Source organism: Macaca thibetana, chromosome 15 (genome assembly GCF_024542745.1).
Source record: "Macaca thibetana thibetana isolate TM-01 chromosome 15, ASM2454274v1, whole genome shotgun sequence".
Classification (NCBI taxonomy): Eukaryota; Metazoa; Chordata; class Mammalia; order Primates; family Cercopithecidae; genus Macaca; species Macaca thibetana.
The window spans coordinates 82,668,875-82,685,422 of NC_065592.1; the positions used below are offsets into that span (position 1 = coordinate 82,668,875).

At 37.8% G+C, this 16,548-nt stretch overlaps 1 protein-coding gene across 3 annotated transcripts in view; it reads left to right on the forward strand.

The window, feature by feature from the left end:
- Positions 1 to 16,548, forward strand: part of SMC5 (structural maintenance of chromosomes 5) — a 104,525-nt gene that overhangs the window by 25,695 nt on the left and 62,282 nt on the right. For all 3 annotated transcript variants that reach the window (XM_050760907.1, XM_050760908.1, XM_050760909.1), the window contains exons 7-8: positions 4,902 to 5,063; positions 8,998 to 9,069. In XM_050760907.1, the coding sequence (XP_050616864.1) occupies positions 4,902 to 5,063; positions 8,998 to 9,069 (234 nt within the window). The remainder of the gene's footprint in view (positions 1 to 4,901; positions 5,064 to 8,997; positions 9,070 to 16,548) is intronic.

Below are 16,548 nucleotides of genomic sequence, written 5' to 3' on the forward strand. Positions count from 1 at the left end.
GGTTTTGTAGTTTATTTGCGTAGAGGTGTTTATAGTATTCTCTGACGGTAGTTTGTATTTCTGTGAGGTCGGTGGTGATATTCCCTTTATCATTTTTTATTGCATCTATTTGATTCTTCTCTCTGTTCTTCTTTATTAGTCTTGCTAGCGGTCTGTCAGTTTTGTTGATCTGTTCAAAAAGCCAGCTCCTGGATTCATTGATTTTTTGAAGGGTTTTTTGTGTCTCTACCTCCTTCAGTTCTGCTCTGATCTTAGTTATTTCTTGCCTTCTGCTAGCTTTTAAATGTGTTTTCTCTTGCTTCTCTAGTTCTTGTAATTGTGACGTTAGGGTGTCAATTTTAGATCTTTCCTGCTTTCTCTTGTGGACATTTAGTGCTATAAATTTCCCTCTACACACTGCTTTAAATGTGTCCCAGAGATTCTGGTATGTTGTATCTTTGTTCTCATTGGTTTCAAAGAACATCTTTATTTCTGCCTTCATTTTGTTATGTATCCAGTAGTCATTCAGGAGCAGGTTGTTCAGTTTCCGTGTAGTTGTGTGGTTTTGAGTGAGTTTCTTAATCCTGAGTTCTAGTTTGATTGCACTGTGGTCTGAGAGACAATTTGTTACAATTTCTGTTCTTTTACATCAGCTGAGGAGTGCTTTACTTCCAACTATGTGGTCAATTTTGGAATAAGTGCGATGTGTTGCTGCGAAGAATGTATATTCTGTTGATTTTGGGGTGGAGAGTTCTGTAGATGTCTATTAGGTGCGCTTGGTGCAGAGCTGAGTTCAATTCCTGGATATCTTTGTTAACTTTCTGTCTCGTTGATCTAATGTTGACAGTGGGGTGTTAAAATCTCCTGTTATTCTTGTGGCAGAGTCTCAGTCTCTTTGTAAGTCTCTAAGGACTTGCTTTATGAATCTGGGTGCTCCTGTATTGGGTGCATATATATTTAGGATAGTTAGCTCTTCTTGCTGAATTGATCCCTTTACCATTATGTAATGACTTGTCTCTTGATTTTTGTTGATTTAAAGTCTGTTTTATCAGAGACTAGGATTGCAACCCCTGCCTTTTTTTGTTTTTCATTTGCTTGGTAGATCTTCCTCTATCCCTTTATTTTGAGCCTATGTGTGTCTCTGCATGTGAGATGGGTCTCCTGAATACAGCAAACTGATGGGTCTTGACTCTTTATCCATTGCCAGTCTGTGTCTTTTAATTGGAACATTTAGACCATTTACATTTAAGGTTAATATTGTTAAGTTTGAATTTGATCCTGTAATTATGACATTAGCTGATTATTTTGCTCGTTAGTTGGAGCAGTTTCTTCGTAGCATCGATGGTCTTTACATTTTGGCATGTTTTTGCAGTGACTGGTACTGGTTGTTCCTTTCCATGTTTAGTGCTTCCTTCAGGAGCTCCTGTAAGGCAGGCCTGGTGATGACAAAATCTCTCAGCATTTGCTTGTCTGTAAAGGATTTTATTTCTCCTTCACTTGTGAAGCTTAGTTTGGTTGGATATGAAATTCTGGAGTGAAATTATTTTCTTTAAGAATGTTGAAATTGGCCCCCACTCTCTTCTGGCTTGTCGAGTTTCTGCAGAGAGATTTGCTGTAAGTCTGATGGGCTTCCCTTTGTGGGTAACCTGACCTTTCTCTCTGACTGACCTTAACATTTTTTCCTTCATTTCAACTTCATTTCAAATCTGATAATTATGTGTTTTGAAGTTGCTCTTCTCCAGGAGTATCTTTGCGGCATTCTCTGTATTTCCTGAATTTGAATGTTGACCTTCCTTGCTAGGTTGGGTAAGTCCTCCTGGATAATATCCTGCAGAGTATTTTCCAACTTGTTTCCATTCTGTCCGTCACTTTCAGGTACACCAATCAGACATAGATTTGGTCTTTTCACATAGTCCCATATTTCTTGGAGACTTTGTTCGTTTCTTTTTACTCTTTTTTCTCTAAACTTCTCTTCTCACTTTATTTCATTAATTTGATCTTCAGTCCCTGATACCCTTTCTTCCACTTGATTGAATCGGTTACTGAAGCTTGTGCATTTGTCATGTAGTTTTCGTGCCATGGTTTTCAGCTCTATCGGGTCTTTTAAGGACTTCTCTACATTGGTTATTCTAGTTAGCCATTCGTCTAATCTTTTTTCAAGGTTTTTAGCTTCTTTGCGATGGGTTCGAACTTCTTCCTTTACCTCAGAGAACTTTGATCTTCTGAAGCCTTCTTCTCTCAACTCGTCAAAGTCATTCTCCATCCAGCTTTGTTCCATCTCTGGTGAGGAGCTGCGTTCCTTTGAAGGGGGAGAGACTCTCTGATTTTTAGAATTTTCAGCTTTCTGCTCTGTTTTTTCCCCATCTTTGTGGTTTTATCTACCTTTGGTTTTTGATGATGGTGACGTACACATGGGGTTTTGGTGTGGATGTCCTTTCTGTTTGTTAGTTTTCCTTCTAACAGTCAGGACCCTCAGCTGCAGGTCTGTTGGAGTTTACTCGAGGTCCACTCCAGACCCTGTTTGCCTGGGTATCAGCAGCAGAGGCAGCAGAAGAGTGAATATTGCTGAACAGCAAATGTTACTGCTGATCGTTCCTCTGGAAGCTTCGTCTTACAGGGGTACCCGGCCTTGTGAGGTGTCTGCCCCTACTCGGGGGTGCCTTGTGGTTAGGCTACTCAGGGGTCAGGGACCCACTTGAGGAGGCAGTCTGTCCGTTTTCAGATCTCAAACTCCATGCTGGAAGAACCACTACTCTCTTCTAAGCTGTGAGACAGGGAGATTTGTATCTGCAGAGGTTTCTGCTACCTTTTGTTTGGCTATGCCCTGTCCCCAGAGGTGGAGTCTACAGAGGCATGCAGGCCTCCTTGATCTGTGGTGGGCTTCACCCAGTTTGAACTTCCTGGCTGCTTTGTTTACCTACTCAAGCCTCAGCAATGGCGGGCGCCCCTCCCCCAGCCTCGCTGGTGCTTTGCAGTTAGATCTCAGACTACTGTGCTAGCCATGAGGGAGGCCCCGTGGGTGTGGGACCTTTTGAGCCAGGCGCAGGATATAATCTCCTGGTGTGCCTTTTGCTAAGACCCTTGGAAAAGCACAGTATTAGGGTGGGAGTGACCTGATTTTCCAGGTGCTGTGTGTCACGTTTTCCGTTGGCTAGGAAAGGGAATTCCCTTACCCCTTGTGCTTCCTGGGTGAGGCGATGCCTCGCCCTGCTTCGGCTCTCGCTCAGTGACCTGCACCCATTGTCTGGCACCCACTGTCTGACACGCCCCAGTGAGATGAACCTGGTACCTCAGTTGGAAATGTCGAAATCACCTATCTTCTGTGTCACTCACACTGAGAGCCGTAGCCTGGAGTGGTTCCTATTCGGCCATCTTGAAACTGCTCACCCATGTCTTTTTTTTGAGACAGAGTCTTGCTCTTTCTCCCATGCTGGGGTACAGTGGTGCGATCTCGGCTCGCTGCACCCTCTACCTCCTAGGTTCAAGCAGTTATCCTGCCTCAGCCTCCCAGTAGTTGGGATTATAGGTATGTGCCACCACACCTGGCTAAGTTGTTTTTTTTTTTTTATTTTTGGTAGAGACAGGGTCTCACCATGTTGGCCAGGCTGGTCTTGAGCTCCTTACCTCAGGTGATCTGCCTCGCTCCACCTCCCAAAGTACTGGGATTGCAGGCATGAGCTACCACGCCAGGCTTTCTTTTACTAGTTTATTACATTAGCTGTGTGCTCATTTTTATTGTTTAATAAATAATAATTAACACAGTGCTCTTAATTCTTCCAGATTTTAGTCCTCAAGGGCTAGTTCTTTGATTGTTTTTTTATAGATGTTAATGATCAGAAAATTAAATCTTTGGGTGTCCTCAGTCAGGTCACTGAGAATTTACTTGGGGTTTGCCACTAATATCAGCCTCAGTTACAGATGTGGCTGATGTGTCTTAACTGTAATCTTCTACTCATATGTTTTATAATTTTTCTGAAGCTAATCTGTTATTTCTAATCACTGTGTAATGTGTATTTTATTAAGACTACAGTTCGGGTTAAAGATTCAATTCCCTCATTGCATTACTTTATAATTAGTAGAACAAAATAGGTAAGAAAGTTTTGTGGTGTTTGTTCCAAGGTTAGAATGGAAATAATTGTTACTTGCTTGAAAAAATATATGGCTGTATTTGTGGCATTCTTGTTCTGTCTTCCCCCTTCTCCCTACCCTATTCCATCATCTCATGATTCTTAAATTTTCCTTCTTTGGTTTTTCTAAATTTCATGTATCCTGTGTCCATTATTACTACTTCTCTCACTTTGTCTTTTGATTTTCCTTATTTTTTCTAAGATTGATTTGCGTTTTTCATTTTTCTTCTTTTTTGATTTACTCGTATGTTTATTTTTTCTTTTCTTACCATCATCCCATTCACTCTTATATAATGTTGTCTTAGTGTGCCAGTTATTTTTTTTTTTTAACAAATACTCCTATGACATGACAGGCATCACTTTCACCTACATGCTGCTTTTTGTTTTTCTTTTGACCCATTTTCATTTTGTTCTTTTTTTTTTCATTTTTATCTTTTATACTTGAGTTTCTTTTACTTCTTTATACATCCCTGTATCTCTTCTTTATTGACAAATTAGAGGTAAGTTGCATTTTCATAGCCATTAGGATATGTTTCAGAGAACAGGGTGGACATCTGAGAATCTGAACTAGTGATAGACATAAACGCTTAGTGATTATCAACACTGTTATTAAATCATTACATTGCTATTTACTATTTCTGAAGTTGTCCCAGAGGACAAATTTTACATTAATAAACCTGTTTTGATATCAAAACAGTCTTTTCTTAGATTTGGTTTCTGCCTGTATCTTGATTTTTAGTATATGTGTTAGTTTAAGCTAGGGCATTAACTTCTGTTTGTTGAATTATTTGCAAGGAATATGAAAATGTTCGTCAGGAATACGAAGAAGTAAAACTAGTTCGTGACCGAGTGAAGGAAGAGGTCAGAAAACTTAAAGAAGGGCAGATTCCTATAACACGTCGAATTGAAGAAATGGAAAACGAGCGTCACAATTTGGAGGCTCGAATCAAAGAAAAGGTACTTTTTGGGTTCAGTTTTGGATTATCTGAATTTTAGTTTAGCAAATATAAAAATATTTTGCAGGTGTTTGAAAATATTTTCAAGGGTTTCTTGTATCTCTCATTTCTTAAGTTTTTTAACCAGGAATTCTGCCACCATAGGACTTTCAAGGACATACTCATTACTATTGAAGTGTTGCTGCTTTATAGGACTTCCAAGATATAAAGAGAGAAAAGTGAAATACGATTTTTTTTTTTTTTTAGTTACAAGAGGGTTCATAGTGGTATTCCTGGAAACACTGAGCTTTTTTTGTGAATATGTTATATATCTGCTTTGTAATTATACACCCTTTTGAAGGAAGGCAATAAAGAAAATCTGATGTTTTTGGAATGGGTATAGAATAATACCCTATATTTTAAAAGAATAGATTTTTTTATGACTATGGCTTCTAGAAACCTTTGGTGGATTTTGAAGTTAGAGATTATTTGAGAATTGTTTACATTCCTGCTTCTGAAATAAAACAATATAGGCAGATCCAAAATTGTGCATGAGATTTTGGAGATTCATGGATGCACTGAAGTCAAGATACTGACCCCTACTTAAGAAGTTCTGATGTGGCTGGGCACAGTGGCTTATGCTAATCCCAGCATTTTGGGAGGCTGAGGTGGGCAGATCATTTGAACTCAGGAGTTCAAGACCAGCTTGACCAACATGGTGAAATCCTGTCTCTATGAAAAATACAAAAAAGTTAGTCCAGGCATGGTGGTGCAAGCCTATAAGTCCCTGCTACTCGTGAGGCTGAAACAGGAGGATCACTTGTGCCTATGAGGCAGAGGTTGCAGTGAGCTGAGATCTTGTCACTGCTCTCCAGTGTGGGTGATAGAGCGAGGCCCTATCTCAAAAAATATATATGATAAAAATTTAAAAATAAAGAATTTCTGATATCAATTGTCAGTTGGCTCAAGTATGTAGAATTATTTGTAATTAGAACAGTGGAATTTATGCTATATATAGGTTAATTCTATGAAACCAGAAAACCATTCACAATCTTTGTGGACTGTATACCTCGATGTTGGTCACTGCTTGAACATGGGTGTCAGTGATCATAAAGGGTGAATCTTAGCCTGACAGTGCTATTGGGAAAAAATTGTGTGAAACATGATTTCTGCTATTGAAAGGTCATTTAGGAGAGAGTGTGTTACAAACTTAGCAGTATTTTTTTTTTAGGCATCTTCTCTATTTTTGAAGATTGTGTTTTCTTCTCATGTGCATATGCTACTCCAGGTTTTTTGTTACTGAATTTAAGATTGCCATTTATACAGGTTTGACTAATATAAGTTTTATCTTTTGTTTGTAAAAAAAGAAGTTATGTGGAGCTCTTTGATTTCGAGATGTGATTGTACTTTCTCTTTTTAGGCTACTGAAAGTCAGAAAAATGACTTCTTGAGCTAGATTTTACCAGATACTATGTTGAGCAATGCTTACTGAGTGAGAAAGGCCATATCTAGGAATATAAAGTAAACTTTGTAACAGAGGAAATGAATCAACAGTTTTGACTTTGCTACTATCATGTCAGAAAAGCTCCACTATATCTTAATTCTAATACAGGTTAAAGTGAGTTAAAATTATTGCACTCAAGTCCAGAAAATTAAACAGTTACTAAGATCAGATAAAGGTTTTAGGACTTGATCAGGTCTGATTCTGAAAGAGAGTTGCTATTGGTCATTTTAAATGTTAGGGGGAAAAGGAGTTGTAGACATTATCTAGACAAGTCCCCTCATTTTATTGTTAAAGATACTGAATACCAGTGATAACACAACTTCCTCAAGGATATGAAACTAATAGTTGGCAGTCATTGTTATGTTAATGATGGTTGGTTGTAGTTAAGTTGTGAATTTGTAATTGCTTTTTTTTTTGGTTCTTGAATTTTCTGTTACTGCAAAACTACCTTTGTAGTGGAAAATATGTACATAATAAATTTCAAATCTCTTAATTAAGGAAACATATTTAACCCTTTCTTTGGTCTATTTATAACAGAAGCCCAGCTATTGTTATATTAGGCTCATTGTCAAACATCCATGAGCCTAATTTATTTATGTGAAAATCTGCATGGCCTAAGATGTTTCAGAATTATTTTCCTAAAGAAGTGATCCTGGATTCTGAAGTGGTACCTTATGTCAGTCTCTAGTAAAAGTAGTTATTAGCACCCATAGCCTTGCAACAGGAACACAATGGTTAATTTTGTTTAATACTCATGCTATTCTTTTTTTTTTTTTTTTTTTTTTTTTTTGAGACGGAGTCTCGCTCTGTCGCCCAGGCTGGAGTGCAGTGGCTGGATCTCAGCTCACTGCAAGCTCCGCTTCCCGGGTTTACGCCATTCTCCTGCCTCAGCCTCCCGAGGAGCTGGGACTACAGGCGCCCGCCACCTCGCCCGGCTAGTTTTTTGTATTTTTAGTAGAGACGGGGTTTCACCATGTTAGCCAGGATGGTCTCGATCTCCTGACCTTGTGATCCGCCCATCTCGGCCTCCCAAAGTGCTGGGATTACAGGCTTGAGCCACCGCGCCCGGCCAATACTCATGCTATTCTTCTTCTTGCTCGCTCTGTTCCAGCAGAAAACTTTTTCCAACACTTGTAATTTTTTTTTTTTTTTTTTTTTTTGTAATTCCAGGCAGGTGATAAAGTGTTATGGACAGGGCATAGCCTTTTGGGTCACACAGACCTGTATTTTAAATCCTCACTCAGCTGTCTGACCTTCAGCAAATCGTTTAGTCTCTCTGAGTTTTATTCTCCTCAGTCAGGTGAGGACAGTAATAGTAATCTTTATCTTACATGATGAGCGTGTATGATTTAAGCATACATACATCAGTGTTACTAGCATCAGAAAATTAGTTTTCCTCTATGGGAAGAAACTATTGTCTCTTGGCATAAGAGATCCACCAGAGATGGGATTTCCTAGGAGAACTCACAGCTAAGATTTATTACAGCAAAAGGATGCAAAACAGTCAGTAAAGGGAAAATGCCCTGAGAACAAAGTCTGGAAGAAACCAGGCACAAGCTTCCAGGGGTCCTCCCCCAGAGAAGTCACACAGAATGTGCTTAATTCTTCCATCATCAAATTGTGGCAACACTTTTAAAGTCCTGTCTACAGGGGAAGTGCATTACAGACTCGGCACCCAAGGTTTTTATGTGCATTGGGCAACTAGGCATTCTAGCAGCACGTACTCAACTTCCAGAATGCAAGAAGGAAGCAGATGTTCTACATCAACCACATTGTTTGTACAAACGTGCACAGTGAGCCACTCTTATCAGTTAGGAAATGGTAGAAACACTCCCAAAATCCATGTTTCCAGACAACAACAAAGGACCGACCTTGCAAACAAGCCTTTCCAAGAGTAGTAGTCTTAGCCTATAATGTTAATTCTTTTCTGTGTGGCCCTATTCTCTACTGTGTTTGAATTACATATTATATGTGTTAATGATGTATAATGTGTCTGTAATATGTCATGTATGTGTTTTATGTGTTAATGAAAAATATCAAGGAGGTAACGTGGTATGATAGAACTCTATATTTGAAATCAGACCTGATTTTTTATAATTAGTTTCCATTTTTTAGCTATGTATACAGGTTACTTGGCCTCTTTTGATCCCTACCAGTCAGTAATATTTGTCCTGATTATCCTGTAGGGTTGTTTTTAGGATCAGATGAAATAAGACAGGAAGATAAATGTAAAGAGAAAAACATGCATGCGTATTACTGCAACTGTTTATTAATATCATTAGGAATAACCTTTTATAGACTTGCAAATAACTGTTGGTATTTTGTTGATAATTATGCATTTTGCTTGAAATAAATTGTTCTGGGTTAACTCTATTTGAATGGACAGGGCCATATAATTTGCTTGCATGAGTTTTTAACTAACTGTCCCTCCTCCTCTGGTTTAATTTTACAGGCAACAGATATTAAGGAGGCATCTCAAAAATGCAAACAGAAGCAAGATGTTATAGAAAGGAAAGATAAACATGTAAGGTTTCATACTACTAAAATTTTTATTACATTAAAATTTGCTCTAACTTTTGTTTTCAAATACGGATGATGGGACAGATTCTTGTTGGGGAATGGCCAAGATCCTCTGCATTCTCTATTTCTTAATCTGAGGGAAAGTAAGATTTGGAAGTATAGTAGTTGCTCAGAGGACAATTGTGAATAATTTCTCAAAGCTGCTAGTAGCTGTGCCTTACGATCTTTGTAGCTGAGTGGCTGTACTTTTTTAATAGGATAATGGTGGATTTGGTTACCTTAATAGCAAAAGTTAAGATCTAAGGGATTTATTATTTTTTTTAAACACAGAAATAGACCTTTTATTTTGAAAAATCAGTGATGACATTTATGTAGAAAATGCATATGTACCTTTATGCATGATTGAAATTAATGAGACAAAGTATACTTAAACTGTGGAACTTTTCGTCTTTTTTTTAGTTTAGTTTTGTTTTGTTTTGTTTTTGTTTTTGTTTTTTTGAGACAGGGTCTCTGTTACCCAGGTCGGAGTACAGTGGCGTGATCTTGGCTCACTGCAGCCTCTGCCTCCCAGGCTCAAATAATCCCCCCACCTCAGCCTCCTGAGTAGCTGGGACCACAGGTGCATGCCACCACACCCAAGTACTTTTTTGAATTTTTGTACAGATGAGTTTTTGCCGTGTTGCCCAGGCTGGCCTTGAACTCCTGAGCTCAAGCTATCCACCTGCCTCAGCTTCCCAAAGTGCTGGGATTACAGGCACGAGCCACTGCCCCTGGCTGGAACTTTTTATTATATTTTTATTGTTGAGTTTTATTCTGTTTTGATATAATCTTGGTTTATAGCTTCAATTTCTAGAAATGAAGACACGTAAAACTTTAACCTACTGCAGGTAAATTATTGCTAAGGAAATATCTTGTTTTAATTTGTAGTATCCTGTTGTTTTTGATATATGCAGCTTCTCAATCTGAGAATATAAATTAAAAGTTTTTAAAGGTTTTTTTCCTTTATAATATTGTTTTCTCTTGGTAGATTTTTGTTTCTTTTCTTATTTGGTTTCGTGCTTTCTTCCTGGAGTCTTTCCTTGTTTATCTGGGAGCCTTTGGTTCTCTTTATAGTTAAGGGTAAGGCATTGAAAGGCTGATTACAAATTTTTTATGTGTGGGTGGGCCTGATGACAAAATTATGTTAGGATATTAGGTAAGAAAGTGGGCTCTTTTGCTAACAGGCGCCCAAATATATGTGTGTTTGTATTCTTCAGGACCATTCTGAGACTAAATTTTGAAATTACCTGCCTTGGGGGTAGACATGTAACTTCAGGCATTTCTGGTAGTTGAAGCATTATGTTAATCTCCTAGTTTTCAGCCTCGCCGCTTTTTCTATCCCTTTATTTTAAGTCCCAGGTGGCTCACTTAATTTCTCCAAAGAATTAATCGCAGATGTTCACAGAAACAGCTTGGTTGTCAGTGTTATGTGCTTAGGGTTGTGTATGTTGGGATAAGGGTATTGGGATAAGAAGGAGGATATAGATAATTGCATTCTATGTGATGTTGTTTGTACTTGGCATTTCCTAGTCCTAAGAATCTCTGGGGTTTTTATTTGTTTTTATTTTTTAGAAGGAATAATCAGTTCTTCACATCCCTTTCTTTTTCACTCACCCTTTACACTATGGTTCCTATAATATAATATACTACTAAATTAGTTATTTGTTTTTCATCTTCTAAGTATTTATTAAACTTTCCATTTACTGATCTCTCTTCCCTTCCTTTTGTCCTGATGGGATGGATCCCTTTTTACTCCATTCCTATTATTTTATTAGAGTTAGGCAGAAAAATACATAAAACTCATCCTGTATCCCCAGACACAAATACAAGGTTGGTAGATTGCCTCATGTTAAACTTCCCTTGCATTCCTGTCATAAATTTTAATTGATGTTTTAATATATTGCTGTATTCAACTATGAAATTTTGTATTTAGGATTTTTTGAACTTTGTGAGATTGGCCTATAATTTTATTTTTTGTTCTATTCTTAATTGGTTTTGTTTTCAGGCTTGTGCAGACCTGGTATATAATTTACTATTCCTTGGATCAGTTTCAATCGTTTATATTCCTTCTCTTCCTGTCACTGATATTTGTGTATCCATTTTTTTCCCCTTACCATATTTGCCAGGACTTGTCACTTTGATAAGTCTTTTCAACCAATTTTTTTTTAAATCAACTTTATTTTTTGTTGACTAATAATTTCCTCTTTCTTAATTCATTTTTTCTTTGAGTATTTTTTAACGTTCTTGAATTGTAAAAAGCATGTTTCTTTTATTTTTCATCTTTCCTAATTTTTAATAAAGGCATTGTAGGATATAAATTTTTTTCTGGGCATCATTTGGCTACATCTCACATGTATTGATTAGAAAGCTCTTCGTTTCAGTTTAAGATATTATAATTTTTATTTGAATATTTTCATTCATTTGAGGTTACCTAGCAGTTCTTACTGTTTTAATTTCTATGGATATGGAATTTTTTAGGCTTTTAAAAAAATGTCGAGTTCTTATACTGCTTTATGGTCAGTAAATGTGGCCTTACAACTTTTTTAAAGAATTTTTTAAGACTTTTTTTGGCTTTTATTGTATATTTGATTTTTGTACCTATTCTTCGAAAACAATGTGCATTCTGTCTTCAGGTGTGGAGATATGTGTACACCCACATACATACATACATTAGAATAGGCTTACTATAATTATGTATACTCATATGTTCTACTTTTTTGTTAACCTACTCGATTTAGTTTTTGTTGTTGTTGCTGCTGTTGTTGTTATGAGATGGAGTCTTGCTCTATCTCCAAGGTTGGAGTGCAGTGGCACAGTCTCGGCTCACTGCAGCTTCCGCCTCCCAGGTTCAAGCGATTCTCCTGCCTGAACCTCCCAAGTAGCTGAGACTACAGGCATACACCACCACGCCTGGCTAATTTTTGTATTTTTAATAGAGACAGAGTTTCATCCTATTGGCCAGGCTGGTCTCAAACACCTGACCTCAAGTGATCCACCTGCCTTGGCCTCCCAAAGTGCTAGAATGACAAATGTGAGCCACCGCACCTGGCCTGATTTAGTTATTTTTAAGGCGTCAGTATCTCCTTCTATGAGTATAGATTTGTCTGTTTTTCCTTGTAATTATATCAGTTTTTGCTTCCTAGATTTTAAAGCTTTCTTATTTTGTTTTTATTTCTGTACCATGTTTTGCTTTATGTGCTGTAAATAATACTGGGTTTGTGTTGAAATTTTTTTCAATTTGATGGGAAATTAAGGAGTTTAAACAGATGAAGAAGTTTAAACAGTTCACATTTACTGTTTTGTTTTCTACTTGTTATACTTTTTACTTGATTCCTCTTCTCTTTATATTTTCTGTTTTTGTTAACCAAGGTTTTCTCATTCTATTTTTTATTCTATAGGTGGAAAGTTCTATTTAGTCCTATTCTAGTGATTATCTTAAAATTTTAAGTGACACATTTCTAACAAAAGAGCTCATCAGTATCTTTATTCTCCCACCTAATTAAGAAAAAAAAAAATTAGCAAGCTTATGTTTTCTCTTTCTGTACTCCCATGTCAGTATCATCAGAAATTTGACTTGTGGTTATTTAAAATGTTATTTTTTTTTTATTGCCAGTATTTACATGTTGGGTATCTCTAATATGAAATCTAAAAATGCTCCAGAACCCAAAACTGTTTTGAGTGTGTTGACATGATACTGAAAGGAAATGTGCTTTAAAGCATTTTGGATTTCTGGATTAGGGAAGCTGAACCTGTAAGTATAATGCAGATATTCAAAGGTCTTAAAAAATTTGAAATCCAAACCACTTCTGGTCCCAAGCATTTTGGATAAAGGATAATCAACCTGTGTTTAGATTTAATAATATGTTTTGTTGGTTTATTTGATCGTGTTGCTTTTGTATTATACTCCCTCTGGCTTGCTAGGAAAGGAGAAATAGAGAGTTCTCTTTTGACTAAAGTTCCATCCTTTTTTTTTTTTTTTTTTTTTTTTTTTTTTTTTTTTTTTTTTTTTGAGACGGAGTCTCGCTGTGTCGCCCAGGCTGGAGTGCAGTGGCCGGATCTCAGCTCACTGCAAGCTCTGCCTCCCGGGTTTTTACGCCATTCTCCTGCCTCAGCCTCCCGAGTAGCCGGGACTACAGGCGCCCGCCACCTCGCCCGGCTAGTTTTTTGTATTTTTTAGTAGAGACGGGGTTTCACCGTGTTAGCCAGGATGGTCTCGAACTCCTGACCTCGTGATCCGCCCGTCTCGGCCTCCCAAAGTGCTGGGATTACAGGCTTGAGCCACCGCGCCCGGCCTAAAGTTCCATCCTTTTACTTTATGCCTATATGTGTCTTTGCATCTAAAATGTGCCTCCTATAAATAGTAGATAGTTGGACCATGATTTTTTAGTCCTCGTTAGCATAAAATCAGATATTGCAGAAAGGGTCTTGTTATGAATAATAAAAGACACTCCTGTCACTCAGAAAATTCCAAGGGTTTTAAGAACTCTGTGCCAGGAACCTAGGAACAAAGGCTAAATATATATATTTACACCACAACAGTTCTTTTATATTGGATAGGAAGGAAAAAAAGTTATAAACAACAAACTACATTTGTTATATTTTACATTTATCTATTTAATTACCTTTACTGGTTCTCTTGATTTCTTTGTGTAGATTCAGAGTACTGTCTAGGGTCCTTTCATTTCAGCCTTAAAGATGCCTTTTGGTATTTCTTGTAGGGGAGGTCTGCTAGTGACAAATTGCTTTTTTGTTTATCTAGGGATGTGTTAAGTTTTTGTTTTTGAAGGATAATTTTGCTGGATATAGAATTCTTGGGTTTTTTTTTTTCCAGCACTTTGAATATGTTGTCCCACTGCCTTCTGGCCTCCATGGTTTCTGATAAGTCAGTTGTTAATCTTATTGAGGATCTTGGTACATGATGAGTCACTTTTTTCTTGCTTTTAAAGTTTTCTCTTTGTTTGTTTTTCAATGGCTAATCATATTTCTAGATGGGAGTCTCCTTGAGTTTATCCTGTTTGGAATTCATTGAGCTTCTTAAATGTGCAGATTAATGTTTTTCATCAAAGTTAAGAAGTCACTTTTCAGTATTTCTTCATATATTCTTTCTGTCTCTTTTCTTTTTTGAGACTTACATATTTTGATATGCTTGATGGTATCCCACAAATCTCAGAGACTGTTAATTTTTTTTTTTTCTGAGATGGACTTTAATTCTTGTTGCCCAGGCTGGAGTGCAATGGCACGACCTTGGCTCACTGCAACCTCCGCCTCCCAGATTCAAGCGATTATCCTACCTCAGCCTCCTGAGTAGCTGGGATTATAGGCACCCACCATCACAACCAGCTAATTTTTTGTATTTTTAGTAGAGACAGGGTTTCACCATGTTGACCAGGCTGGTCTCAAACATCCTAACCTCAGGTGATCCACCCACCTCGGCCTCCCAAAGTGCTGGGATTGCAGGCGTGAGCCACCACACCCGGCCCTCTGTTTATTTTTCTTGATTCTTTTTTCTTCCTGTCCCTCAAGCTGGATAATCTCAATCAACCTGTCTTCAAATTCACTTATTCTTTCTTCTGCCTGTTTGGATTTGCTATTAAGACCCTCTGTTAATCTTTCATTTCAGTTTCTGCATTTTTCAAATCTACATTTTTCTAGTTGACTCTTTTTTATAATTTTTGTGCTTTTATTGATACTCCATATTCAGTGAGATATTGTTCTCTTCCTTTCCTTTAGTTTTTTTTGATATGGTTTCTTTTAGTTCATTGAACATATTTAAAATAGCTGTTTTAATCCTTTTCCTATTTAGAAAAAAAGTACATGCAGCTTACTGCCAGCATTCATTTAATTTTGCATAAACACACTCTGAGACCTAAGGAAATGTGACTAATTTTCAATGTGAAAGTAAGCACCGCCGGCAAGTATTCTCAGGGCAAGCGAAAAAAGGGTTAAAGCCCCTTTGTCTTATAAGTCCATTTCTGTACTTCCCCAGGGACTTTTTCTATTGGCTGCTTTTTTCCTGAGTATGGGCCATACTTTTCTCCTTTATTTGAATGTGTTACAAGTTTTTGTTGAAACTGAACAGTTTAAGTCACATACTCTAGCAACTCTGGAAATCAGTCCCATTCCCCTACCCAGGGCTTGATGTTGTTGGTATTTCTTTGAATATGTTGTTGGTGTTTGTTTGTTTAGTGACTTTGCTAGTTCTTTAAAGTTCTTATTCTTGGTCATTTGTGGCTACTGAAGTCACTACTAGGTTAGTTTAGTGGTTAGCTAATGACTGAATCTGTATTCCCTTAAATGCCTGGAACCCATATGTTTCCCAGTCTTTGTTGAGGATCTCTGTGTGTATGTTGGGTCATGCGTTCAACATTCAGCCAGGCACTATTTGCACTTTACTGAGATTCAGTCATTTTTCTTGAATAAATGCTCCTAAGATTGTTGAAAACTTTGGTTAACTCTGTCTCAACCTTCGCTTCCTATTTGCACACAACCTCAGAGTGAAACAGAGATGAGAACTTAGGGTCTTCTCAGGCGTTTCTGGATCATGTATATAGCCCTGGGCATGCACACAGTCCTGCTAATGGACATGACCTTCTAGAATCCCAGGAGCTTCCAAAACCTCATATGGTTTGGGGAGAAACTCATTCCCCAGCCTTTTCTTTTAAGATTTTTGGTTAGCTTATTGTTTGCTGTAACTGTTATCTGCTTCACGCAGCTGTGTTGTTAAACAGTTGCTTCTGATTGTTTTTGACAAATGCATCCAAGGAAAAGGCTGTTTTGTAATGGTGAGCTGTGAATCAGGTCAAATACAGACAAGCCTTATACAAGTAAGTTTTCTCAGGAAACTGCCAGGTAGATCAGATAATGACATTTCTCTAAGAATGAGGATTTATTAGGTTGGTGCAAAAGTAGTTGCATTTTTTGGCCTTATAAAGGAGCTCCAGACCTGTTCATACCTCTCCAGTGGTTGCTAGACTATCAGGGAACCCCACCCCCGATATTCAACATGGGTTCTTTTCTATTTCCCTAAACGTTGGCTGGTCTGAGAAATAAAGGGAAAGAGTACAAAAGAAAGAAATTTTAAAGCTGGGTGTCCAGGGAAGACATCACATGTCGGCAGGTTCCTTGATACTCCCTGAGCCATAAAACCAGCAAGTTTTTATTAGCAATTTTCAAAAGGGGAGGGAGTGTACGAATAGGGTGTGGGTCACAGAGATCACATGCGTCACAAGGTAATAAAGTATCACAAAGCAAATGGAGGCAGGGCGAGATCACAGGACCACAGGAGGGGGTGAAATTAAAATTGCTAATGAAGTTTTGGGCACACGTAGTCATTGATAACATTTTATCAGGAGACAGGGTTTGAGAGCAGACAACCTGTCTGACCAAAATTTATTAGGCGGGAATTTCCTCATCCTAATAAGCCTGGGAGCGCTACAGGAGACTG